At 49.3% G+C, this 23,569-nt stretch overlaps 1 protein-coding gene across 1 annotated transcript; it reads right to left on the bottom strand.

Annotated features, from left to right (window-relative positions):
• Nucleotides 1–6,189: 6,189 nt before the first annotated feature.
• KCNE1 (potassium voltage-gated channel subfamily E regulatory subunit 1) lies at nt 6,190–6,570 on the bottom strand (the record flags this gene model as incomplete). The annotated part of the gene is made up of 1 exon (XM_082331130.1): nt 6,190–6,570. One exon carries the CDS (start codon nt 6,568–6,570, stop codon nt 6,190–6,192), a length of 381 nt encoding a protein of 126 aa, XP_082187256.1.
• Between the last annotated feature and the right edge of the window lie 16,999 nt (nt 6,571–23,569).

Here is a 23,569-nt window from a genome sequence, read left to right as displayed (position 1 = left end):
TATGTGCACAACAGTGAACCAGAACAGCTGCTGAATCAACTGTTCCCCTGACAAATTACCCTGCTGCTCAAAGCTGGAGGTCACAAGGAAAAAGGAAATCGGAGCTCAGACTTTGGGAACAATGGCTTAGATCCTCCGCTGATACGGCCCCTTCGGCTGAGGCAGAGGGGTTGTGCTCCTTTCTGCCCAGCGAGGACCTGCAGACCCGTGGGGGAGGCTGGGGAGGGAGGTCCGAAGGCCAGAGGTTGTGGTTTGGAGGGAATCCTGGACAAGGGTGAATATTGCAGTGGGGGGAGGCAGAAGAAACACTGCTGACAGGGCTGCACCAAATGATCATTACCTCCCCAGCAGGTAAGTGTGCTGTGCTGAACAGCAGCCACCGATCAATCCCTGATCCTTGGGATTAAATCAAAATGAACACTCACAGCTGGGCGAATGAGCTATGCTGTTCTTGTATAAAAGGATGAAAGCTACCACATCTAGAAACAAAATCAGAACTATCATATACTGAGAATCCATTTACTGGACGTCAGTCAAAATCAAACAGTGTATTTCTGTGAAGGTCAGCTGTGTTTCAGGTTGTGTGGTGTACCCGTCATAAAACTGCTATCACACTCACCAGACCAATAATGCATTAAGCATTTTTTAGAGCAAGTGCTCTCACATTAAGGTGTCACATTTTATTTTGCTTGGCTCTTGGTCTTGGAAAGTCGGTGGCCCCTGGTCCAGTGTATGGATTTTGTGGTCTGAGCAGAGGTATTATTTTGGCGAGCCTGAGTGTGCCTCTGAGAATAATGTGCTGTAGCCCAACCAGAAGCCCTGGGCCTGCCTGGAGAAAGTATTGCATTAGAGTCTTTGGCCTTTCTTCTGCTAAATCAGCTCAGATGGTCACAATGTTCACTTCTGGATTTAGCACCCATGCTTTTTCCATTGATATTTATGCACATCTTCCCTTTTCTTTGATCTGAAGGACACTCGTGGGTGCAGTTGAAAGCTGGCTTTAGAAACAACTATCCTTGCAAACCCTGCCCTAGAACTACCAAAAATTAAGTACTTTGCTTGCCTTTTTCCGCATGATATGGGCCTTTACTTCTTGTCATTTGAAGGCAGTTGACTGGGACCGTTTCTCTGCTTGAATGCGTCCACGAAGCCAGCTGCATGGACAGCTCTGGACTCAGGGACCAGCCTCCTGCCCAGCTCACTGGTGAAACGCAGTGTGACCTTTCGCAGCCTCCTCTGCCAAACAATTGCATTTGTGTTGGTCCCTTGAGCAATTTCTTGAGAAAGGCTTCGTGGAGGTTTCACATGGGTAGCTGATGGTTCCAGCTGGATAATGAGATTAGGGAGTGAGTTTGGCATAGTGATAACAACATGTGAAAATGAAACAGGATGCCATAGAAATATTATATAAGATAATTCCAGTTATCGGCTGTAAAGAATGTTCTGCTTGCTTCTGATTGCCCATATCTTCTATTTATATCAGTTTCCTTCTGCTTGTCTTTGTGCACGTTTCCCCGTGTAGCAGGTCTGACCCAACCAACCGCAAAGAAAGATAACACTGATAACTATAAAGTGAGGAGGGGGGGAACTCACTTCAGACTTGCCCACTCGGGCTGCCTTTGACTGCGAAGTATTTTCCAGATGGACTACTTAATACTAGGGGTTTGATCTCTCATACCTGTAGCCTGAAGGATTTCTGCTGGGTATAATGAAAAGCCAGCTGCTGCAGATGCAAGTTCTCCATCAGATGGGAAATAACAACGAGGACCTGAAGCTCTCCAGGCTTGCGAGAGGGGAGGGACGATTTTGCAGTGAAGGCAAAGGATGAGCTCTCAGTTTGGGCTTCCTACGGGAAGGTTGTGCACGTCAGGCTACAGATCAGCACAGACTTGCTTCCCTGGGCTCTGTGCTGCCTGGATGTATACCACTTCTAGCCACTGCTTAGGGCATATTGGTCTCAACCTCAGCACTGCACCCATGCTTTCTTACAGCTAGAGCTGGCATCTGGCTGTCTTAAAGCTGAGCTTGGCCACCCATACACTCTCTGTGTGAGCCCACACAGACCTATCCTCAGGTAAACATACTCCCAGTCTGGCAAATGACTGTGTGCTGCCGGAGAAGGATAGCTGTGCCCTGCTGCATGCTGCACCCTGCTCCACGCATGGCTGGGGAAGTCTTCTGGTTTAGAGGCATTGCAGATGATGCTCCTGCAACAGCTTTGCAGGCACGGCCAGAGAAGGCATGCTTTAGGTTTGGGGGGCTGCAGCAGTCACAGAGTTGCCCGGAGTCTGGGCAACCCAGACAGGTTTCCAGGGCAGGCAGGAAAGGGGAGAAGAGGGAGACCTCATCTGCCTGTGAGTCAGTGGCCACATAACCTAATGAAAACAAAAAAACCCCTAGATCTTCTTTCCCCAAGGCGTGAGGACTGACCTTCCCCTCCGAGAGGTATGACGCAGAATTTTGTCAGCATTTGTGATGTACTGCAGTTACTTATAAATATTTTATTTGTGTGGCTTTGTACCACAGAACTTCCAGGTTAGTCTGCAACTGTACGAAGCAGAACCTCTCAAAATACATACAGGAGAGAACCTGCTATATTGGGCTTTGATTTTGCTTGAGACCTTTGTGCATTACCATCACATCGCTGTTAACAATGTAGGGCTTTAATTCAAAATGCCATTTCTGTATAATGCCGGCATTTCTATATAATGTGATTTCTTTTATAAAAAACACGAGTAGCCAGAGAGCAATATCTGTGCCTGCAGGTATGCTCATTAGGCCAACCGGCAGCAAGGCTACTGACTAGAATAAGCCACAGCTGAAGAAGCCAGGGACTTTAGCTATTGGGGACTGGATAAAAATAAACCTCTGACGGTCTCCCTGGCTATTTTATGTCTCCTGAGCAAAAGACTTCCAAAGTTTGGGCCAAAGAAAGTGCAACACTTGCCTAATGAGTTTAAGATTCTTCAATCTCCCCAACAAGCAGGAAATCGGAAAACGTGAGCTCTGCGTGATGGTAATTATACGACAGGTTTGTTGCTGGTCTTTGGTCTATGGCAAAGATGACGAGCGAGTGAACTAATCACACACTTCTAGGCACTCCTTGGCCAGTGAATGCTCTTTCTGCTATTACCTGAAGTCAGAGATGGGTCCCGTGTCAGCCATCCTGCGTGAGTCAGTGGTAATGACAGAGGAAGTGGGAGTTGCGTTTACGAGCCCTGGAGGATGCTTGGCAATGCAGGCTGCAGCTTGGCTCACAGTTTACATCTCAAAAACTGTTATTACATAATCCAGAGCTATATAGAAAGGGATTTCAGAGCCTTTTTCAAGGAGAGCACGCAAAGAGACCTGGCTGACCTGAACTTTTAAGATCTCATGATATGTACTCCTACCTCTCTTGTGATCAGAATGATCCTTTCTAGCCTTAAAAAATCTCATCAACAGAGCATCCCATGAGGGCTAGCTGCCCAACCAAGGCCTTGTGCAGGGCCACTGGGCTCCATGTGGGCACAAGACCTTCCTCCCTTGCTGGGGGGACTACTACCCCAAAGCTATTTCTCCCCTTGTGCCAGGCCCACTGTTGTTTCTGGGGGGATGCAACAAAACCCAAGCCCCCATGGGGCAGGTGCTGCTGGGGCTGCAGTGGGAAGCTGTGTGCAACGCACTCCCAAAGACTGCAGCCGGGATCACTGCACTGAACACCGGAGCCAAGCTTGCCTGAGGTGCTGCAAACCCTGGGAGTTTACTCGAGGTGAGGAATTTGTTCCTGACATTTTGATATTTCTCCAGATCTAGGCGTACTGAGAGATATCCCAGCACCCAGGCCTGGCCCTGGTTAATAGGGTGTAGAAAGGGGACGGGTGAGTGGGTGCCTGTCAGGTAGTATCAGCACTCTTTCTGTAAGCTTGTGAAACAGTTTAGGACAGAAAAAATCTGAGGCCACAAGCACAGTTTGTAATTTGTATTTTATTGCTTTGTACAAGTGAAAAAATAGGGGAAAAAGGAGAACTACAAGAATGAAAAGTAACGTGAAAGGCCACAGTCAGAGTCCACAACTGCCACTGAAGGGTGATTTGTAGACTGGGGGCACGGGAAAGCATTAAGGCACAGTGGTTCCCCTCTTTTTTAAATAAATAAGAGCTCAAAATAAAAGTGGAAGCCAACTAATGCTGACAATCACCCTTGTCACAAATAACTACATTGAGGCTATTAAAATAAGGTGACCAGCAAGTGCCTAGACCCAAAATACCTGAAAACATTTGGGGTGGAGGGGGAGCTGCAGGAGGGAGCCCTTTTGACAAAGCTTAATGTTCAAAGGTTTTAATGTAATTAAAGGCCATTTTTGATGCAAGTTTAAACATTGTCAGCAATGCTGCACGGGCCTGTCTCTGGAGAACCAGCAAGCAAGAGCATTTGCACTCTCACAGCAGGAGGGAAATGCAAGTAATAAACAGACTGCACGGTGACATCCCAAAAGAGCAGTGCCAAAGCTGAGAAGTCAACATTTTTCCAAAGCCTGGCTTTGGTTTACATTCCTCTAGAGGAGAAAGTGACTCGGATAATTAAGCTGATGGAGATTTTCCAAGCTGTTCAAGACACTGAAAACACGTATCTTGTCCTCAGCTTAAGGGTGGGCACCATATAAATATCTTAAAAAAAAAAAACAAAAACAACTGCATTTTTAATTTTCCTAAGTATTCTGGGAACACAAACATGGTTATGTTAATGAAAGTGCAGTCCTAAAGAAGTACCTATGCATGGAAAGGGGATGTGCTGTGACTTGTATCGCTTGTCCGTCCAAATATGTGGGTAGCTATCTGCCCCCACTCTGCCCTCGCCTTGCCTTTGAAGTGGCTGCTCTGCATGACTTTCTTTCAAGCCTTTCCCACTTCTCTTTCCTCTCCAGTAGCTAAAAATGGGATGCATATCTGCAGAGCAGAAATAAAAACCCCCTCCTGCCCAGACCATTGCTTCTTTGATCCCAAACCAGAAAACAGACTTCAGGTTGGCGAGGTTGCTATTCTGAGTAATGCAGTGTCCAGAGGAGCCGTATTTCTCCCTTTTAACACAGACGGCTGAAGCTGCTGCCGCAGAAGCCGAGTTCGGCTACCACCTTCTCCCCGCGGCTCAGCAGACATGGCCCACTGAAGGAGGGAGCAAGGAGGCCAAGGGCAGGAAAACCTTGCTGGCACGGACCTTGTGTTGGGTACTGCAATAGATAAACAGCTGTACTGAGGGAGGCTGCTCCTGGGAGCTGGAGGAACTGCTCACAGGGTTTAAGTTAAGCACAGGCATAAGCTGTGTCGGTGATTAAATATCAGACACTTTGTGGAACTGCTCTTCACAGAGTGGAAATTTACTTTCCAACCAAGGGCTAGCACTTAGGAATTGTGCAATAATTAGATGTGATTGAAACTCTTGAAACATTACACACTTGCATGGCACACAGCATGTGGGCTGCTGAATCTTTGTACAAGGGTGGATATTGCTGCCGGGATCAACCCCCATCCATGAGAAGGAAAGCCAAAAGTAGCCGGCAAGACCCATCTGGGGTACCTGCTAGGAATTAGGGACAGCCACTAAAAAATTTCCCTGCAAAGTCTGCATTTTTCCACAGAAATGGTTTTCAGCAAAAATGGGAATCTTTTTCTAAAATTTTGTCTCAAAGAGGTGCATGATTCTGAAAGAAATAGGTCATCCACAACATTGTACAATTTATAAAATTATTATTCTATGCTGGTCAAAAATGCAAATGAAATATTTCAGCTACTTTTTCTTGGAAGAAACTGGTCTTACTTGAAAATGATTGCCTAAACCATACTTGGCTGTTAATGCCTCTAGCTTGTGTTTGATCCAATTTGGTTTTAATTACATGCACTACTGCAAGTGTTCACACTGGCAACACCAACATTTGCTTTTTTTGCTAGGTGAAGCTGATGAGTCCATGATACTCCTGCTGTGTGTCCCCCTCCTTGACCTTACAGTGATTGCAACAAGGTACTGTTGGCCGGGCACTTTTGCAGGACCAGGGCCATCACAGATCCATCAGCTTCACCATCAGTTCATGGTTATTCAGCCTGAGCGAGGCCATCGCCTGCGGCTCTGCAGATGGGCAAGCCGCTAGCCTGGTTCGTACCAGCTATTGTTTGGCTTCTCCCTGTGCAAAGTGCAATCCTTTCTCCCGTTTTGCTAGGAAGACTTCTCCTCGGGAATCTGAGTGCTTGGCTGCTCCACGGCCAGCTGGTTTTCAAAGACACAGCACAGCTTGTAATTTTCTATGAGCTTGGCTTGAAAATACTCCCTGTCCTTCTTATGCCAAATGTCTGTGGCGATGTAGGTGTTGTAGGGGTTGTGGGAGTCCTCCAGCCTTCTGGCACGGATGTTGGTCAGGATGACTCCTGCTGTGAAGAAGCCAAAGAGGCCAAGCATCAGCAGCACATAGATGATTTCCAGGTTGCTGCTGGAACTTCTGACCTGGGAAGGTGCAGAGCTATTTGTCTGCTCCAGGCAGTCTTGAAGCAGCTTGGAGAGGAATGAATTCAGGACTGTGTCATTAGACAGCACCAACATCTTGTTCTTCTGTCGTCCACACTTCTTTCTTCCTTATTTGTGGTTTTTCTAGAAAAGCATAAAAATCAGGGACATGCCAGATAAATCATCAGATAAAGATGTGATTGTCTCTGTCTCCCTTTACTCGTTCCCCTCCTCAGCGAGGAAGCTGCCTCAGGGTTGGAGCAGAGGCAGGGCAGCTGGACCGGCCTGGAGGGACCTCTTCACCCCCTGTTTCCAAGCCAGGCCAGCTCGGCTGAGTCCATCCCCCATAAACACTTGCCTTGCAAACCCTCCTCAGTCCTCACAGACGGTCTGTCGCGTTGCGCACCTGCCCCGGCTGTTGCCCACTCACAGATACCTCACCCAGGCCTCCCGTGCTGCTATTAAAAGCCCATGACTTCTCTCCTGAGCCCCTGTAAGGAGTGTCTCACTCTCACTTTGTGACAACTGCTTCTGGCTTTGAAGATTGTTACCATGGCTTCTCTTGGTCCTTTCTCCTCTACTTTCAGCTTAAGGATCGAATTTGGAAACAAAACTTCTGTACCTGAAATCACTCAGTACCTGCAGCAAGCTCCTTCTGTCCAGCCCTGTTGAGGAGTCTTGCATTTCTTCTGCAGCTCTCATAATGATATACACCATGGAAAACTAAGCAACCAAACATCTGACAGAAATGTATCCCACACTAATTTAATACAACTTCCCAATGGGCATTTGCCCAGGGAGTGGATACAGAGGGAGACTCTAGCAACTGCCTACCCAGGAGTGGAAAGGAAAAGCATCTCCCTTCATCCCCCCTCCTGCAGGCTGGCAGTTCTCCCCAGGCCGTTCACTCCTTTCTCCTCCAAACTAAATTGCTATGCAACCAGTGTTTTATTGTCTGGTTAGGAGGACTTCCACTGGCACTGCAGGTCAGGAATAGGGCAGGAGATGGTAACACCAAGAAGTACCTGAACGTTGAAAGCCTCCCAGCCATAGCACTTTGCCTTGACAGTCTTACACAAGAAGCTGAAGGGTCCTTTTCCCCTTTCCAATGTCAGCTGTAAATTACTTAATAACAGCAATCCTATCAGCACTGCAGTCCCAAAACCTCAGCAGCCAGGTAACATGACTGACAATATCTCAGTACAATGCCTAATTTAAATGTCTCTAGAAAATTAAGACAACAGTCTCCCTCTGTTTTTGCCCTTAGCACATCTGAATGAGGTACTGTTATTCAAGGTGACTTCTGTGACAGCAATCTTGTAGGCACATAAGATGGCTGTCAGTGCTTTCTGCAGCTTTAAATCTGTGAGACCAGGCCAGCATGTTAGCAAAAGCTTCTCCAGCATACTTACCTTTTGTTGTGTTGTTTTGTTTTGTTTTGTTTTAAGAGGTACTATATTATAATAATTTACAATACATCAAGAATGAAATGAACCCTTGGGCAGAAAGCCACCAAAAGGCCTAGGCAGCAATTACACCCCTCCACCAGGGCGACATTAATGATGCATAGATGTTGTGCAGGACCTCTGCATGGGAGGGAGTTTAGCTGTGCACACAGCCTCCAGCTGCCGGTAATGACACTGCAGTAGATGAGACATATCTGGAGGCTTCTTTGAATTTTCTGCACCTCATTATGGCATAAATGCTGCAAAAGGAGACACTGAGACAGAGGAAGCGAGAAGAGGACATTGATCTTATGACCTGCTGTCTCTTGCATGAAGAGCAGTTATTTACCCGGCGTGTTCTGTGCTAGCAGGTGCCATTGCAGCCGAATAAAGTACACAATCAATGCAGACCTGAATGCGATCAAACATACTCACATGAATTAATTGCTACTGCAACTGCATGTGCTGATTTTTTAGTCCAAACCCTTTTGCTAGACCTCCCAGCTGTGCCGTCACGGATTTGGGGCTGCGTCCCACTGAAAGTCAGACACTCAGCCCAGGATGATGAATTCTATGGAGAAAACCCTGTTCTCCTCACCATGCAATCCTGGGGGACACGAGTGGCACCAGCCCACACCAGATGACATCAGACTCCTTCCCCTGGCGAGTAGGTGACCACTGGGAGCCCAGGTCAAGCTCCTGTGGGCTCAGACTCACCCTGCTCCAAGCAAGCAGTTCCTGCCAGGAGGTGCCTCGCCAGCAGGAAAAATGAGCACCCATGAGAGTATGCCTTCGTATTTTGGCTTTAAATAGAGCCGAGCCTGGGGGTGGCAGAGGGAGACAAAAATCCCTGGTACAAAACAATATTCTGATCCAATTTATTTCTTCAGTTGCATGAGTCAAAGCCACAGGAAATAACATCTTGGCAGTTTGGGCTTAATAGTTAAAATCTATTCACATTTCACAGCTGTGTTCAGATCCTTTAAGAAGGAAAGGAAGAGAAAAAGAAGTTTAAACCTTTATCTGAGATTACTCCTCCTAAACGTGTAGAACGTGTCAACACTGTAAAATGTAAAACCATTTGCAAATCATTGCAATAACTTTCAGACAAAACAAAGAAGAACTTCACTGCATCTCTCAACTTTTTCCGGAAAGACAGGCAGTCGTTTCTCATAATAATGATCAGTAGCACTGACAACACTTCTGGTGCTGATGAATTGACATTTTGAGGCTGAATATCCTCAGCTACCTCCCCATATGCTTTCGGGAGGTTTCTGAGGGTTGCAAGGTATTGCCCACTTCTGGGTTGCTTGCATGCCAGCTGGGCTGGAAGCTGGCAGGGAGCTGAGTGGCCCCATCTCCGTGACCACATCAGATGGCAATAACAGGAGAGGTTAAGGGAGGGAGAGGGCACACTCCTGTTCCCCAGGAAATCTCCTCCTGAAATCTCAGCAAGCCTAAAGGCGTCGTCTGCCACTGCACGAGCCATTTGCAACTCCACTAAAATCCATACTGGGACCAGTTTAGAGCTGGAGTACACAGGACTGGGAAGAGACACCTGTGTCACTGGCCTACTCCATGACTGATGGTCACATCTCACTGTCCCAAAAACTCTGTTTAGACCACAACCAGAGTGGTTTTCTGCTGCCTGCCGCTCTCCCCAGATGACTGCTGATGAGCTGCAAATCACGACCACTGCCCCAGTCCCCTTGTGGGGCTCCCCTGAGGAGCTCTGGGTGAAATCGTGCCCAGCCCAAAATCAGTATCCCAGTTTACCTGGTTTGCATCCTGGTAAGCCAGGACCTTCTCGGGGGAGGGGCCATCCCACGCCATCCCACAGGAGGTTTCAGTGCATGCTGGGGTGTCACCCCTCCTACCTCTTTTGAGGGGACAAGCACTGAGCAGTGAACGGCCTGTGTTAAAAGTGACCTGGGGCAAAACTTAACAGTTCAGCAACTTTTTCACTGGCCAGGGATTCAGATGGCATTCCCTAAGGTTGGCAGCAGCCTGGGCCACATCCTGCTCTCAGGTGCACTGCTGCTTCTCCATCCATTACACTAAATGCAGGTGTCATAGATCTCCAAAGAAAAAGTGATGGGCTCAGTGCAGGTTGCCTCCCAATGCATACAGCTGTACTGCTGGCATTGCCCAAGATCATCTTCCATTAGGTGTCAACGATGACCTGAACCGCTGTCGCATTGGCCATGGTCTGTGGTGCCGAGCAGCACCACTGGAGCCCTTGCTCACTGAGCCCTTGCTCATTGAGCCTTATCCCTTTCCTCTCTGCCACCTGCCGCTTGCCCTCTCTTTCTAGTGCCATGGCTTTCTTGTGTGCAATGGAGAGGGGCCTCCTCTGAGCGATGTCTTCATGGAGAGGGTGGGTTTAGGATGACAGACAAGATGCCACAGGCAGGTTTCCAGAGTTGGGGAATGGCCAAACGCAGGACTCTAGGAGACAGACCTACACCATAAATGTCTCTATGTGGCCAGATGTGTATGACCCACAGTTTCTACAGTCAGTGGAGGGAGGAAAAGTATCTGAAGGCAGCTTAACCACCCCTTCCAAAGCACTTTAAAACATTGCTTATAAATGAACAGGTTCTCAGCAGGTGTAAAACCATGCATTCGATCTAACTTCAGTGAAGATCTGAGGATCATAGACAGTGTTTGCTTTCTCAGTCTGCTGGCCCGTATTGCTTGGGATGCTTTCAACCTGGACATTGCTCTATGCAAAAGTTTCCCCAGGGATGTACTTACACAGGTGAGCTGTTCCTTGCAGTGGTGACACTCCACTGGTGGGAAAAAAAACAACCCAAACCCACCAGGCCCTTCCCTCATACACCCCAAAGGCCCCTGTGTAGAGAAGATGATTGAGTCCCACTCTGCTTATTCCTAAGCTCACCAGAGCCTGTTCACACTGTTCAACCCCTCAACACCTCCCACCATCCCTATAGGAGTACCTGCTGCTCCCCTAAATCTCCGTGGCTTGGGCAAGAGCCATGGGGCACAGCTGAGGGAAGGGAAGGGAGACCGATTAGAGATGGAAAGCTGCTCTCTTGAAGGAAAAGTGAAAAATAAACAAACCTCTGGCAGCCACTTTGTTCATAGCGATATCTTCCCTCATGGGTGGAAGGAAAACTGGCCCAGCACCGACCCTGAGAGCCGCCTCCTGAAGGAGAGGGCCGAGGGGCCTCTGCAGAGGGCATCTGTCAAGATTGCATTTTAACAGCTAACAGGAGGAATTAGAGAAGAAAGCTTTCAGCCACCAAGGCCCCTTGGTTTAAAAACATTGCATGGGATGGAGGGCTGTGACGGCCAAGCTCAGGGAAGACCCAGTAACTTCTGGAGCTATGAAGCAGGACACACTGTGGGACTGGAGGATGGAGACGCATGGGCAAGTGTTCATGGGCTCCACATGCATTGTGTCTATCTGCCATCTCAGAAACTGTCCCTGAACATGGCTGAGGCCACGTCTCTCCAGTATGACCATGCAATGACAGACCTACTCTTAATCTCTTGAACATCCAAATGCTTACAGCTATGGAGTGCTAGAGCTGCAAAATGCAAGTCCATGAGACTGCCTGCGTGATGCGGAGTCTGACCCCTGTTTGAGTCTGAAGAGAGGCCAAGCTGAGCCACGGGAGAGCTTGCTGTGCCTGCCTGGGTGCTGAGGCAGTCACACCTCCTGCTGCTGGGGAGGTAGGACTGTGACAGGATATCACTACAGAGCTTTAAATTGACATTTGAGTTCAAATAGAGCAATTTGCAGCTGCAGAGATCTGGCATTTAATATAACTTCTCTCTACATTATAAATGTCAGAACTTACAGCTGGCTGGTTCCCAACAAAGGCAGAGCAGAATGGGTCCGTCTGCTCAAAGGCAGGCTGGTGGCTGCTCCGTGAGCCTGGGTGCCGCTGCCAGTGGGGTGCACCCAACCCAGCTGGGGCTGCCAGCTCCAGCACAGTCCTTTCTGCCCCTCTCTGAGCTGGGCTCATTGCCAACAGCTGAGCTTCAGTGAAGCACACGCTGCGAGATGTTGTTGGGTCCCAGTCGACCGCTGGGGTTTAAAAAGAAAAGAGGCGATTTTCTGTCATGTAAGGCACCTAGAGGATGTGATACTCGGCTTTGGAGCTCAATGGGAATTTTGTCCTTGAGCATAAGGTAGGCAAACTGATTTGCTTTGGCTAGCTGTACTTTTCTTCCCTGCTGAGGTTAAAATGTGATATTTATCATCTAGACAGAGGTGGATGTTAAATGACAGATACCTGTCTCCTATTACAATTTTCTCAGCTCTCACAAATCAAAGGACCTATATTCTAATTTATACCAAGCAAACATCTCCAACAATTTCCCTCTCACATTGCTGCCAAAAGCACCAGTAACCAAGCATCAGAAACCAAGATGGTCGAGTGAATACATACCTTTAGAAAATACATATCTCTAGCAACTTCTAATGAACTGATGACACACAAAAAAAGCCTGTGCTACGCTAGTAGCAAAAGTTAGCACAGCACATTGCCCACATTTTCTGCCAATGACATGCTTCTCCACCACCACAAAGCAATGGATCTACTGACCTCCCTGGCTCATTCCCCTGGCTGTTCGTTACAGGGATGAGTAGGTCAGACAACTTTCTGGAGGCCAGAGCATTGCACAAGATGATAGACCCATTTCCTCCCTCCAGCTCCTGGAAATTTTGCAACAGTGCAGCATCCAGGACACTGCGATCCTATCAGAGCTGGGACAACGACACAACCCAGAAGCAGGGTTGTTCAGATAGATTTGCAGTTATACACCAGATGCATGCACTTTCTGCAGTCCCCACCTTTCTCTAGCAAATCTGTAGCCTCTTCCAACCAGTCCTAGGGCCATCCAACCCTACCCACCTGAGCAACACTTCAGGTCCTTGTGCCACTTTAAAAAGCAACACTTATGCAGTCGGGTACACTCATTTCTTCCCAAAAGCACCAGTTTTGTCTGATTACAAGACAGAAATTTAGTCGTCTTACACACACTGTATACGTAACATACTATTTCGAAGTGGGAAACCCATCAACCCCCCAAACAATATACAACCAAGTTTGTCCTCCCAGATGCAGCTGCCTTGGGCTCGCACCCAGCTCAGAAGAGCAGGCAAACACTGGCACGGCTGTAACAGCAAACAAAACCTGGCAGGCAGAACCCAGCTCCCTCTTCTCCTCCATCAGTTCAGCTCTGCGGCTCAGCAGCTCCATGGCTCTTGCGGCCTCCCAGTTCTCTGCCACCCCCGGCTCTCATCCCCAGCCCCTCTGCGCCGTGTCGGTACAGACCTGGCAGCAAAGCACAGCTGAGTGCAGGGCTCCAGCCCCTCCTGGGGAAAGAGAATTGGAAGATGTGAGCCCTGGAAAGCCTGCAGGTTAATACCCCTGGAGTGTGAGCAGGCAGGGGCTGGCTCCTGGTTCCTGCAGGGACAGCAGCCTGGCCGTCACTGTTCCCCGTCCCCGGGATCAGTGCACAAGGTAAGAGGCAAACAGGGAAACACCCAGACTCACCAGGCTGGGGGAGGGCAGGAGCCCGTGGCGTGGGTGCCGTCAGCCGGCCTCCCGCTGCAGGCTGCAGGCTGCAGGTGCCGGCTCCAGCCCTGGGCGCAGAGGTGGGAGGTGCCGAGGGGGCACCTGTGGGTGCCACAGGCCCCGGCAGGGTGCAGGCAGGGCAGCACAAGGGGAGCTGGAGGAGGATGCCGGCGTGTCGGGGCATCGTCTGGCTTCCCCTGCTCACCCCACACGGGCTGCCCTCACACCCTGACACTCGCCTCCTCGCTGCCCTGCACGCTCACACACACAGACACACCATGCCCCATGTGTCCCTGCGGCTAGACAAGGGACCAAAGCTGTGCAGGTAGGCACATATAGAGGCAGTTTTAGAAACATCAACAGTGTCAGCAAAATCCCCTGGGATTAGGAGCTGTTACGATGTAAGGTGAGGTCCATCTTCCAGCCTTTGGGGTGTGAGGAGGAACGGGGGAGCCATTTCCAGGGCTGCCTGTCAAACCCAACACATACAGCTCACTACAAGGGACACTGGCTAACTCCTATTCATCACCTAACAAGAAAAAAGAAAAAAAAAACCAAAAAACCCAAAACCTAAAAACCTATGTTCCATTTGAGAAACAAGTGTCTGTAGTCACCAGTTAGCCAAAGAGAGGGGGTTCATTAATGCCCACCTGGAACCTATAAAATGAATTTATTAGCTTTGCAAGGCAGCTGCATTCAAACTCATTCAGACGATACCTGTGATGTGGGATAATGTGCCCTTGGCATCCCCGGGGCCATGGCAGATGCACACCGGTGTGTGGTGTGGCCCCTGGCAGTTCCCTGCTGCAGGACTCTCAACAGCCCACAGCAAGCAGGGGCTGGGACAGCACCTCCTTGGCTTTACCGGTGGCTGTTGCTAGGATGGCTGCCAGAGAGGAGAATTTAGAAGGTGACTGAGGTATTGAAATGAATGGATGAAAACAGTATCTTGATATTTTCTTGCATGCCTGCTTTCAGGAGCTATATTCTGGCTTTTGGTGGGGTGGGGGATGAAGCCCATGTTTTCATTGCCCATGACATTGCTGCATCCAAAGGAGGGAGCAGGTTGTTAAGAAGACAGGATAATTTCCCAGGGTTGCTCTAGGCAGGGAGACACCTACAACAGCCGACTTCACTGGGGGAGGGGGTGGGCAGTGCCGGCGACTGTCCTGAGCTGTGCCCAAAGCCCTGGGAAAATCTGGCTTGCTTCTGGTCCAGCTCCCGCATGCTGCTGGGGGCTCAGTTTCTCTCCTCCAGGGCAACAAAACTAAGTTTCACTTTGCTTCTGGGAAGCCTTGAGGCAGATCTGATCTTGCTTTCATGCACCCCCTAGCACCCACATAGCATTCCCCTTTGAGATCTTTTAGTTGCGTTTTAATGCCTGCCACGAGGCACTGTGTTTGTAGGGCCAAGCAAGATGGAGAAGTTGAAGGAACAGCCCAAGTTCAGAGGAGGAATTGGTGAGAGCATGGGACTGCTCCCCCAGCACTGGGGAAAGTGTTTCCCTTCCCCAGGAGACCAGCGACACCAGCCTGAGGCCAAGCATGGCTACAAAAATACCAGAATAAAAAGAAATCATGTGCCCGGGTGTGTGATCTCATCCAAATCACAGAAAATTGCCCTGAGAGTTTAACTGAACACTAGAGCATTACCAGGAAAAGATGCTGCTGTAAGGATGGGCTGTGGCTAATTAGGAAAACAGTGCACTGCTTGATAAACAAATTGATTAAATCTTCCGGCAACGCAGAAGGATCAAAAATAGGGTTAGGGCAGTGAAGACTTGCACCCCAGTCTGCTTTGGGGCAGCTTGAGCATGCTGAAAGGTGCTGCCTCAATCCTGGAGAGGGTCCAGAAGGGGATGAGGGAGGAAGAGGAAGAAGAAGAGGACAGAAGGGGAGCGTGCACGGTCAGTGACAGCAGAGAGTGAGCAATCAGGCCCTGCTTCCTCCTCGTGGGAGAAATCTGGGACAAAATTAGATCATATCACTTCCTGGACCAGCCTTCCTCTTCCCATGGCTGAATACCTGGAAAGTGTTGGGAAAGAGGAGCATTGCTTCGGTGTGAACCTGGCAGGCATGCCCCTCCTTTGGGAGAGAAGTAGGCATGTGGAGGGAGCCACCAGGACACGAGGCAGGCTGGGCAACAGTGCTCAAGGAAGGCAGGTTGAGACAAGGCTTAGCGGCAGCAGCCCCATTTCTTGTCACCTGCCCCCAAAGCGGGGATCTTTGCTGGCACGAAGGACGATGGGCCACGGAGAGCGCCTGAGTCGTGCTGGGCAGCATCACCAAACCCGTACTGAAACAGGCAAGCAGACTTTCCCTGGCAGCAGTCGGTGGGTTACAGGCCCCCTGCCACCACCTGCGCAGGTGAAGAGTGGGGTCTCAACCTACCATCCCAAGCGCAGCAGGGAGGTTACCAACCCAATAAGGGATGCGATGGCCACCTGGCAGGGAATGAACCCCTTCTGCACGGGGACGAGGAACAAGCCTCCCTGTGACCCTCTAGAAACGCCATTGCGCCTCTAGGGTTTGCTTTATTCTTGTTATATCATAGAAAAATGGTATTCACAGTCACGTTCCTAAAATCAGCTTGAGATCCGTGAGCAGGATCCCACTGGCTCGCATCCTGTGATGGGGAAGAAAAGTGAGGATACAGTGACTAACACCTGCTTTCCCTCATCCCATGGCCTCCTCGCACCATTGAGCGCTGGGGTAACCTCCAGCGAAACTGCTCCAGCTGATGCAGCTCCAGAGGGGGCTAAGCTGTGGGGCTGGGCAAACCAAATCAAGGATTATTTTTAAGAGATCTCAGGGTCTGTGTGGGACCTCACTTCACCCACCATCACACCAGCATGGCTCCATTGCAGCCAAGAGGAGGATTATACCTTCATTAGGCAAGAGCAGATTCTTTTTCGGTTCAGAAGCCTCTGTGTAGCTTCTATTTGACTTTGGTGGGACCCGAAAGGACAGCTGACAGGGAGATTATTTTTTTATGTCACAATGGCAATATACAAAGGCTAGGCTCAAGGCCACAAAACCACTCCGGGAAAGAAGTTTTTTTGCCCTCCCGGATCTGTCAGTAGCCGAAGGTTTCATTTTCTTCAGTACAGTGATGACACGTAGAGTGACAGGATCCCTCAGAAAGCAAATGCACGTTTCCTCTGGCAGGTGAGAGTTTGCAGGTCTCTTGAAACCATATTCCTGGTAGAGGTGTGGTGGCCTATTTGTTTTTAAATTGGTCTTAGTGTTGTTTTGAGGAAAGAACTACTGAAGTATGTATGGGGAGTAGAAAACATAGTTCACTCTTTCAATCAATTGGTGCCCTTTGTTACAAAGGTTACTGCTGTGGCTCTTGCACAAAAATAGATGAAGTCTAACGTATGATTGTTTTCTTTGGCATTTTCTCATACATATCATGTTAATCCCTCAAAATCAGGGGAAATCACCAGAAAATTATGCCAACACTTACTTGCAGAGTTTTGCTGGGCTCCTGAGCAAGAAATGAAAGGGCTCCTGAGGGCAGCCCAGGGGGAGGGAGAAATAACTCAGAAGGCACCTTTGGTCTCCTCTGGTCCCACAGTGACCTGAGCTGGGCTCAGCTCATGGCAGGCACCAGGCTGCAGCTGCCTGCTCGCCTCTGCTTCCTTACGGCTGAGCCGAGGGGAAAGGGGAACAAACGGGGCTTTGAGCCCTTCTGCAGCTCAGTCCACCATCCCAAGAATGACTTCCCACCAAATGGCTCTATTCCTAAAGGTCTCGGCCAGCCCCTTTGCGGTGTGACCTCCAATTCAGACCAAATGCGGCAGAACGGACTTTGGATTTGGGGGTTATCCAAATCATCTTACAAAGGATGGACTTTCAGGAAAACCACAGCACTGGCTTTCTGCAAATGAAGTTTAAGTCAGATATAGTCAAAAATAAAAGTACTCAGAATCACACGTAACATTTAGCGAAGCTGGCTGAGAGGGTGACGCTAATTCACTTGCTGATATCCCAGCACTAATGCAAGCACATCCAATTCCTAAAAGCAAGGACATGGACCACCTGCTCCCCTGTGTTTGCACAACCTCTGCTATTACGCAACTGCAAAATAAAGGTTTGCTTGGCTGCAGCAGCAGGAGCGATGCCACAGGTCAGAGCTGCAGCTGGCACGAATCGGCAGAGCTGCAGCAAAGCAAGCAAAGTGTGGGAATTGACACCAGCTGGGGAAATTGGCTTGCCATTTGCAGCCTGCCAGTGAAATACAATTTAGACTGTAAAAAACCACAATGTTAAATTAAAAATGTGCTGACACCTGCAGTGTTTGGAAAAGACACTGGATGGAGATGCTTCCGACCCCCATAACAAGGTTAAATGCAATTCCCTTACTGAAGATTAATTCATAGATGCCGGCAGAGGCACAAAGGCTGGAGTGTTATATTTTTATGATGATGATTCAGATGAGTCACCCCCAATCAGCAAGCACTCATTGCTTTAATGACCAGACAGGGGAAATTCAGTTTAGCCGTGACTGATGCTGCAGTTTATTCTTCTGACTGTTCACCAGGCGTCGTGGGGAGGCTATAGCATTAGCTACAAATTCATATCCACTCTGGACTACGTCTCCTGAGGGCAAGCTGCGGTTATCAGTTCCTGCAGTACCTGTGCTGTGGCTCCTGCCCCTTTCCAGTAGCAGCATTTTGGGTGATCTGCAGCACGGTGCCTGCAGGGGAAGGACCGACTCTTTTTCTCACCACCATGCAGAGCAGCTCTACTGTCCTCACTGCTCAGTCCCCTGGGCACTGCTGCAAACACACGTGGAAAGCAGCACAGTTACCTAACAATAAGCAGAACCTCTTTAAAAAAAACCCACAGTCACGCTTCATGGGTACATGGAGATGGCCATAAAATTCCCAGACACGTTCCTACTGGCTAGCAATGTTGTTTCACAATTGCCCCGGTCTTGCCGGGGAATGAGCGTTTCCTGGGACAGGAGCACAATAATCACATTAAATGGTCTCGGCTTGGTGCTGGGTACGCAGGTGGCCACAGCTCAATAGCTACCAGCAGCACTGGCCCTTGGTGCCCAGCAGCAGGGGACATTGCTCACAAAATATTCAATTCCCTTTTTTAACAAATGGTGGCTATTATTTTTCCTCAAATGGGTACAGTCTGGTAAGTAAAAAACAGAAGATTTTTTTTTTTTTTTTCTTTACACACCACACTCCCCTACAAACAGTCAGTCCTGTGAAAAGATTTTTTAAAGATGCTGTTTACTTGGGTAACAATCTCCCAAGCCTCTCCTCACCCTGGAGCCAGCCCAAGGAGAGGAGGTCAAGTTTTGCCCCGGGCAGTGGAACAGGAGCCCAGGTCATGACAGAGCCATCCATTTCTTCCTTCCTGCTCCCAGGAGGACAGAACCCGCCTGTGTGCATTGCTGCCCCCATCTCCATGGATTAAAAATGATTAAAAACATGAATGAAGGGGAGGAATAACTACCATGTGTTCCCTTGAGAAGGAGCCGCGATATAGGCAGCTTTTTTGCTCTAAGGTATGAGTGGACTGTTTTTTCTGCTTTTCTCCAGCTTTTTTCCGTGCAGGTATAAGTCGGGGTAGAGTCTGCTCTGGAGCATCTGCTGCCTCATCCGAAGCTGGCTCAGGCACGTGTGCTGCCCTGGGCTGCACTAACAGAGGTACCCACACGGCTAACTGCATCCCTGTCCCGGCACGCATCCTGCACCCGCGCAGGTCCTTCACGCACCGGTCACAGGGCACCTTACAGGGGCAGGCAGCCGCTGCCCAGGGGTTGGTTTCCCACTCCATTTAGGGCATGGATGCTGCCTAAAAGGTCTGCAAAGGCTTCTGACACAGAAGCACTTGTTCCTCAGGAGGAGCGCGTCCACGTGTGCCGAGGTGAGGGAAGACACGGCGCAGAGGGGGAGGCAGGCGTTTCCCAGCTGTGCCTTGCGAAGAGCAGCTCCATAGCTGAGTCGGAGATCAGGCCAGCCTGCCCCGCTCTCTGCCTTTGCTCGTACTGTCAGCTCCTCACCTGTCAGGAGTGTTACGGCAACATGCCAGAAACAGCCGAGGGGAGGTAGTGTTGCCTGCGTCTGACCCCTCTCCCCTCTGCACGTATCCATTGGAGGAGGTGTCTGGGCCTCCCCTCTGCAGAATGCCCATTTTTGGCTCGCTCTCAACACACATCTTGGACCTTGCAAGCACCGATGGTGGGAGACCCCTTCCTACCACCAAGATGACACCACTGACACATGCACTGCATATGTGGAGGCAGGGATTTCTTTGTTTCACTCTTGCACCCATTTGGGAGACAAAAAAAAAAAAAAAAATCCTTTGCAGAGATCGTTCAGTTCTACCTCCTTCAGAATATTCTGCTCCTTAAAATACTGCGTTGGGACTGAGAGCCCCTTAACCCTTCAAATGTTCCCTAGGTGATCTTGGCATGTTACCAAACCCATCCAAAATTGCAATTAAAAAAAAAAAAAAAAAAAAAAAGGTTAAATGCTACCTAACCACTGAGGTGCCCAGCCTAACCTCCTCATTTGTGCCGGGTTTGTTTGTGCCATAGCAGGGACATGTGCGCACACCCGGAGTGACCTGCGGCATTTGGGTGCCTTGCTCCTGGCAGCCCCCAGCCACCCCAGCCTGTGTTCCCATTGAGGGTCACTTGGCTGGCAGCACCCCTTGGAGCCATGCATGAGCTCCCAGCCCTTGTCTTCCACATGCCCACTATGCTCAAGGGTGCCTGGGAGAGTTGGCCACACCGCTGCCCTGACCTCCATCACTCGAAGCCTAGAGATGCGGGAGGCCCTGAGGCAAGTGTCTCCTTGGCCTAAAGCATTTCAAGCCTTTGCCACCCACCTCCTAAGACATGGCCCCACAGAGCAGGCTGCTGCTCTCGCCATGTGCGTGGGGCGCGCTCCTCCTGAGGCTCAGTCACATCACCCCCTTGACCCCACAGGGGAGTGAAGAGGGTCCCCTACTCTGCAAACTGTGGATGAGGACCCTGTCCCAGGAGGGGAGAGACTTCAATTCTGGCATTTGCCTCAATTTTTGCATTCAGTGGAGTGACACAAGACTGAGGTGTCACGGAGCTGCTGAGGCACACGCAGACCAGCCTGCAAGGAAAGCAGGTGATATGGCTGGCAACTTTTTGAAGAGGCAACCAAATCCTTGTCTTTCATTCCCTATATAATTGCTGTAACCTGTTGATGCCAAGACCAGCAATTTAAATGCAAGCAGCCAAAAATACGTTTTACAAGAAGTTCAATCCTACCCAGCCTGTGTTAGGTGTATCCTGCAAATTCCCGCTGGGCTGTACACATACCTGCAGGGTTTAGGCAGAGGGAGAATGGATGAGACTCTGGATCCCAAGCTGAGACATATTCTCCCCAGGAACAGGTCTCCTGGCCCACTCCAGAGTGCCCTGCAACAGATCTCCTCGGGAAGCCTCGGAGCATGGCTGGGCACCACCAGGGCTCGGCAGGAGCCGGGCAGCACTCACTTGGATCACCGTTTTGGTTGAGCGCACTAGAAGGCCCTGGTTTCTACCGCTACGGAGGAAGGCGAGGGCGAGCATCGTGGAGGTCTTCACCGCCTGTGCACAGCCAGAAGGAACCATCTGCTCACGAGTGTCTTCACACTTTTCCCCCAGGTTGTCTAAGGGGGATTAGGTACTTGTTTGCTGTCATGGTTTACAAAAAGGTGAGGCTACATGCATCTTTGAAAAAGAAAGATCATCTTGAGCAAAGTACATGTAACATAACACTTCAGACATATTTTGAGTGAGGATTTAAAGATGCTGTCTGAAGATCTTACTTAAACTGGTGGAATTACAAAAGCTCATAAAACTCATAAAAATAAAACATTATGAGAAAAAAGCCTATGAAAACAGTGCAGTGGAAAAGCACCACAGACCCCTCCATACTTTGACGCTGGTGTCATGCTAACACTAATTAGTGAGTGAAAAATACTGTAAACTTTCTCCTCCTTTGCAGTAGACAGAAGCTGAAATCCATGTCAGATTCCATTAAGAAATCAAAATGGCATTTTTCCAAAGAGAGCACACATTTTAGGGATGCAGGTTTCAGGATGTACCAAGTACCAAATGAGAACATATGACTAAGCAGCATCCATTGTCACTTGTTCCACCCAGCCACGTAAGGTCAAGATAGTACAAAAAAAAAAAAAAAAAAAATCTAAGGTCATATCTGCAACTCACTGTGCAGTCTCTGCTGCTGCTGCAGCAGTAAGCCAGAGGTTGTCAGATATCATGCAATACCCATCATAACCTGAGCTTAGCACCCAAAAGGACACAGCATATCCATGCTACAGGAGAGCGGTCAGTGGTTTGTGCCCCCTCTCCGTACAGCATGGCAGCACCCCTGGTTGAGAAAGGGGTACCTACATGATGCTCCCCTTCACCACTCCATCCCTCCATGGTGCCCAGCTCCCCTCACCTTGAGGAGGAAAACGTAGGCCTGACAAACCACAATCCCAACTCAATCAGGTGGCAAAACTCAAAGGTTGGATTCACAAAGCACATCTAATCAAACTAGATCCATCAGTACTGAAAAAAGTCGACAGCCATTAAATGATAGGATCTCCAAAAAAACCCCACACCAATCCCCCAAAACGTGTGTGGGCAGCGGAGGGTTTGTACTCCTAATGGCCCGCAAAGAGCCATGGTGTCAGGCAGGAAGGGCTTTTGGAAGCCACCACAGCATCACCACGTTGTTGGAGGTTTATTCAACCTCCCGATGTTTAAAGTATTGAAAACTTGAGAGGTTTGCATTGTTCTCTTTTGAGAGTATGTTGCTTAAGCAAAAGTAATATTGAACCTTTGGCTTTTCCTCCACTGAATCCAGCCACCTCAGAAAGTGTTTTATACCCACATTTTTATCAGCAGATCTCCCAATACACCAAGAAGCAGAGATGTTTTATGCTCAGAAACCAATTTTCCTGGCAGTATGGCCGGAAGAAAGAAAGATCAAAGATCATCTAACGGTGCAGAAGGAGCAAGCTGTCCAAATGCCCTCTCTAATCTCCTGGGAATTTGCACTAAATTCCTAGGTAAGGTTGGGAGAGGAGGGCCCTCCATGCGCTAGGAAGGACATTCTCAAAAATGCACCCATTCAGGAGAAGAGCCAGATCATGAGGGAAGGGAAACCTTGTATCCTGAGAAGCAAAAGTGAAAAATACCTCTCCATTAATTTAGCTAAAATAATGAAAGCTATACTCTCAGTCTCTCGCCTATGCAACGCACAGCTCCCTGTGCTTGCACATCACGTATGGTCCAACCTTGCCTGCGTTATCAAGGAAGTCTTTCACAGGCAGCGCTAGTCCTGATTTTTTTTTCTTTTCTTCTTCTAAAGAAGCTGCATGTTTTACAGTGAGGCACAGATAAGCTTTTCTCCAGAAGCAGCCGCACGTATCGTCCTGCTGTGCTGTTTTTCCCCTTGAGCAAACACCAGAGGCGAGCAGCATAAGCAAATTGCCGCCCTTCAGAAACCTCTGAGATCCTTTGTGTTTCTGGTCCACTGACCCACGGCGGAGCAAGAGGGCCAGGGCTGCCCCTGGGACGCACTTTCTCCAGACGTGCAGCTACGCCTCTGCAGCCTTTGCTGAAGCACCAGCACGGATTTGCACTGTCCTGAGCATCTCACCTCTCCTTACCTCAAGTCTACATGGATTTAACTATGTTAGCATGAGTAAATGTGCTCCCAGTTCAGTATAAGGAAAGTCAGACTTCACGTATTGCCTCGAGGGCAGAGCTTTTGCAGTTGCTCCTGAAATACCTTCCCCAGCAGCAGCAGAGAAACCAGATCAGCCCAAGGACAAGGCAGTGAAGCATGTCTCTTCATTACTGCACCCTGACAGCTCGGCCAGCACAAAACCTGGCTGCCATCATCCCAACAAGGCTCTGCACAACAGAAACACATAGTGCCTGCTCTCTGGCGTCTGTCCTGCCCTCCTCTGCCTCGGGTGAGTGCTGGGCACAGCCTGACCCTCTAGCCATCCTGGCACCCCGTGGCCCATTGGCACCTCTCATGCTGCGGCTCCAGCGTCCTCATCTCTGTGATTTGGAAGCGGTGAGCAAGAA

The sequence above is a fragment of the Platalea leucorodia genome (assembly GCF_965183815.1).
Source record: "Platalea leucorodia genome assembly, chromosome: 2".
Lineage (NCBI taxonomy): Eukaryota > Metazoa > Chordata > Aves > Pelecaniformes > Threskiornithidae > Platalea > Platalea leucorodia.
The sequence above is the reverse complement of the archived record's forward strand: the minus strand, read 5'-3'. Positions and strand labels throughout refer to the sequence as shown.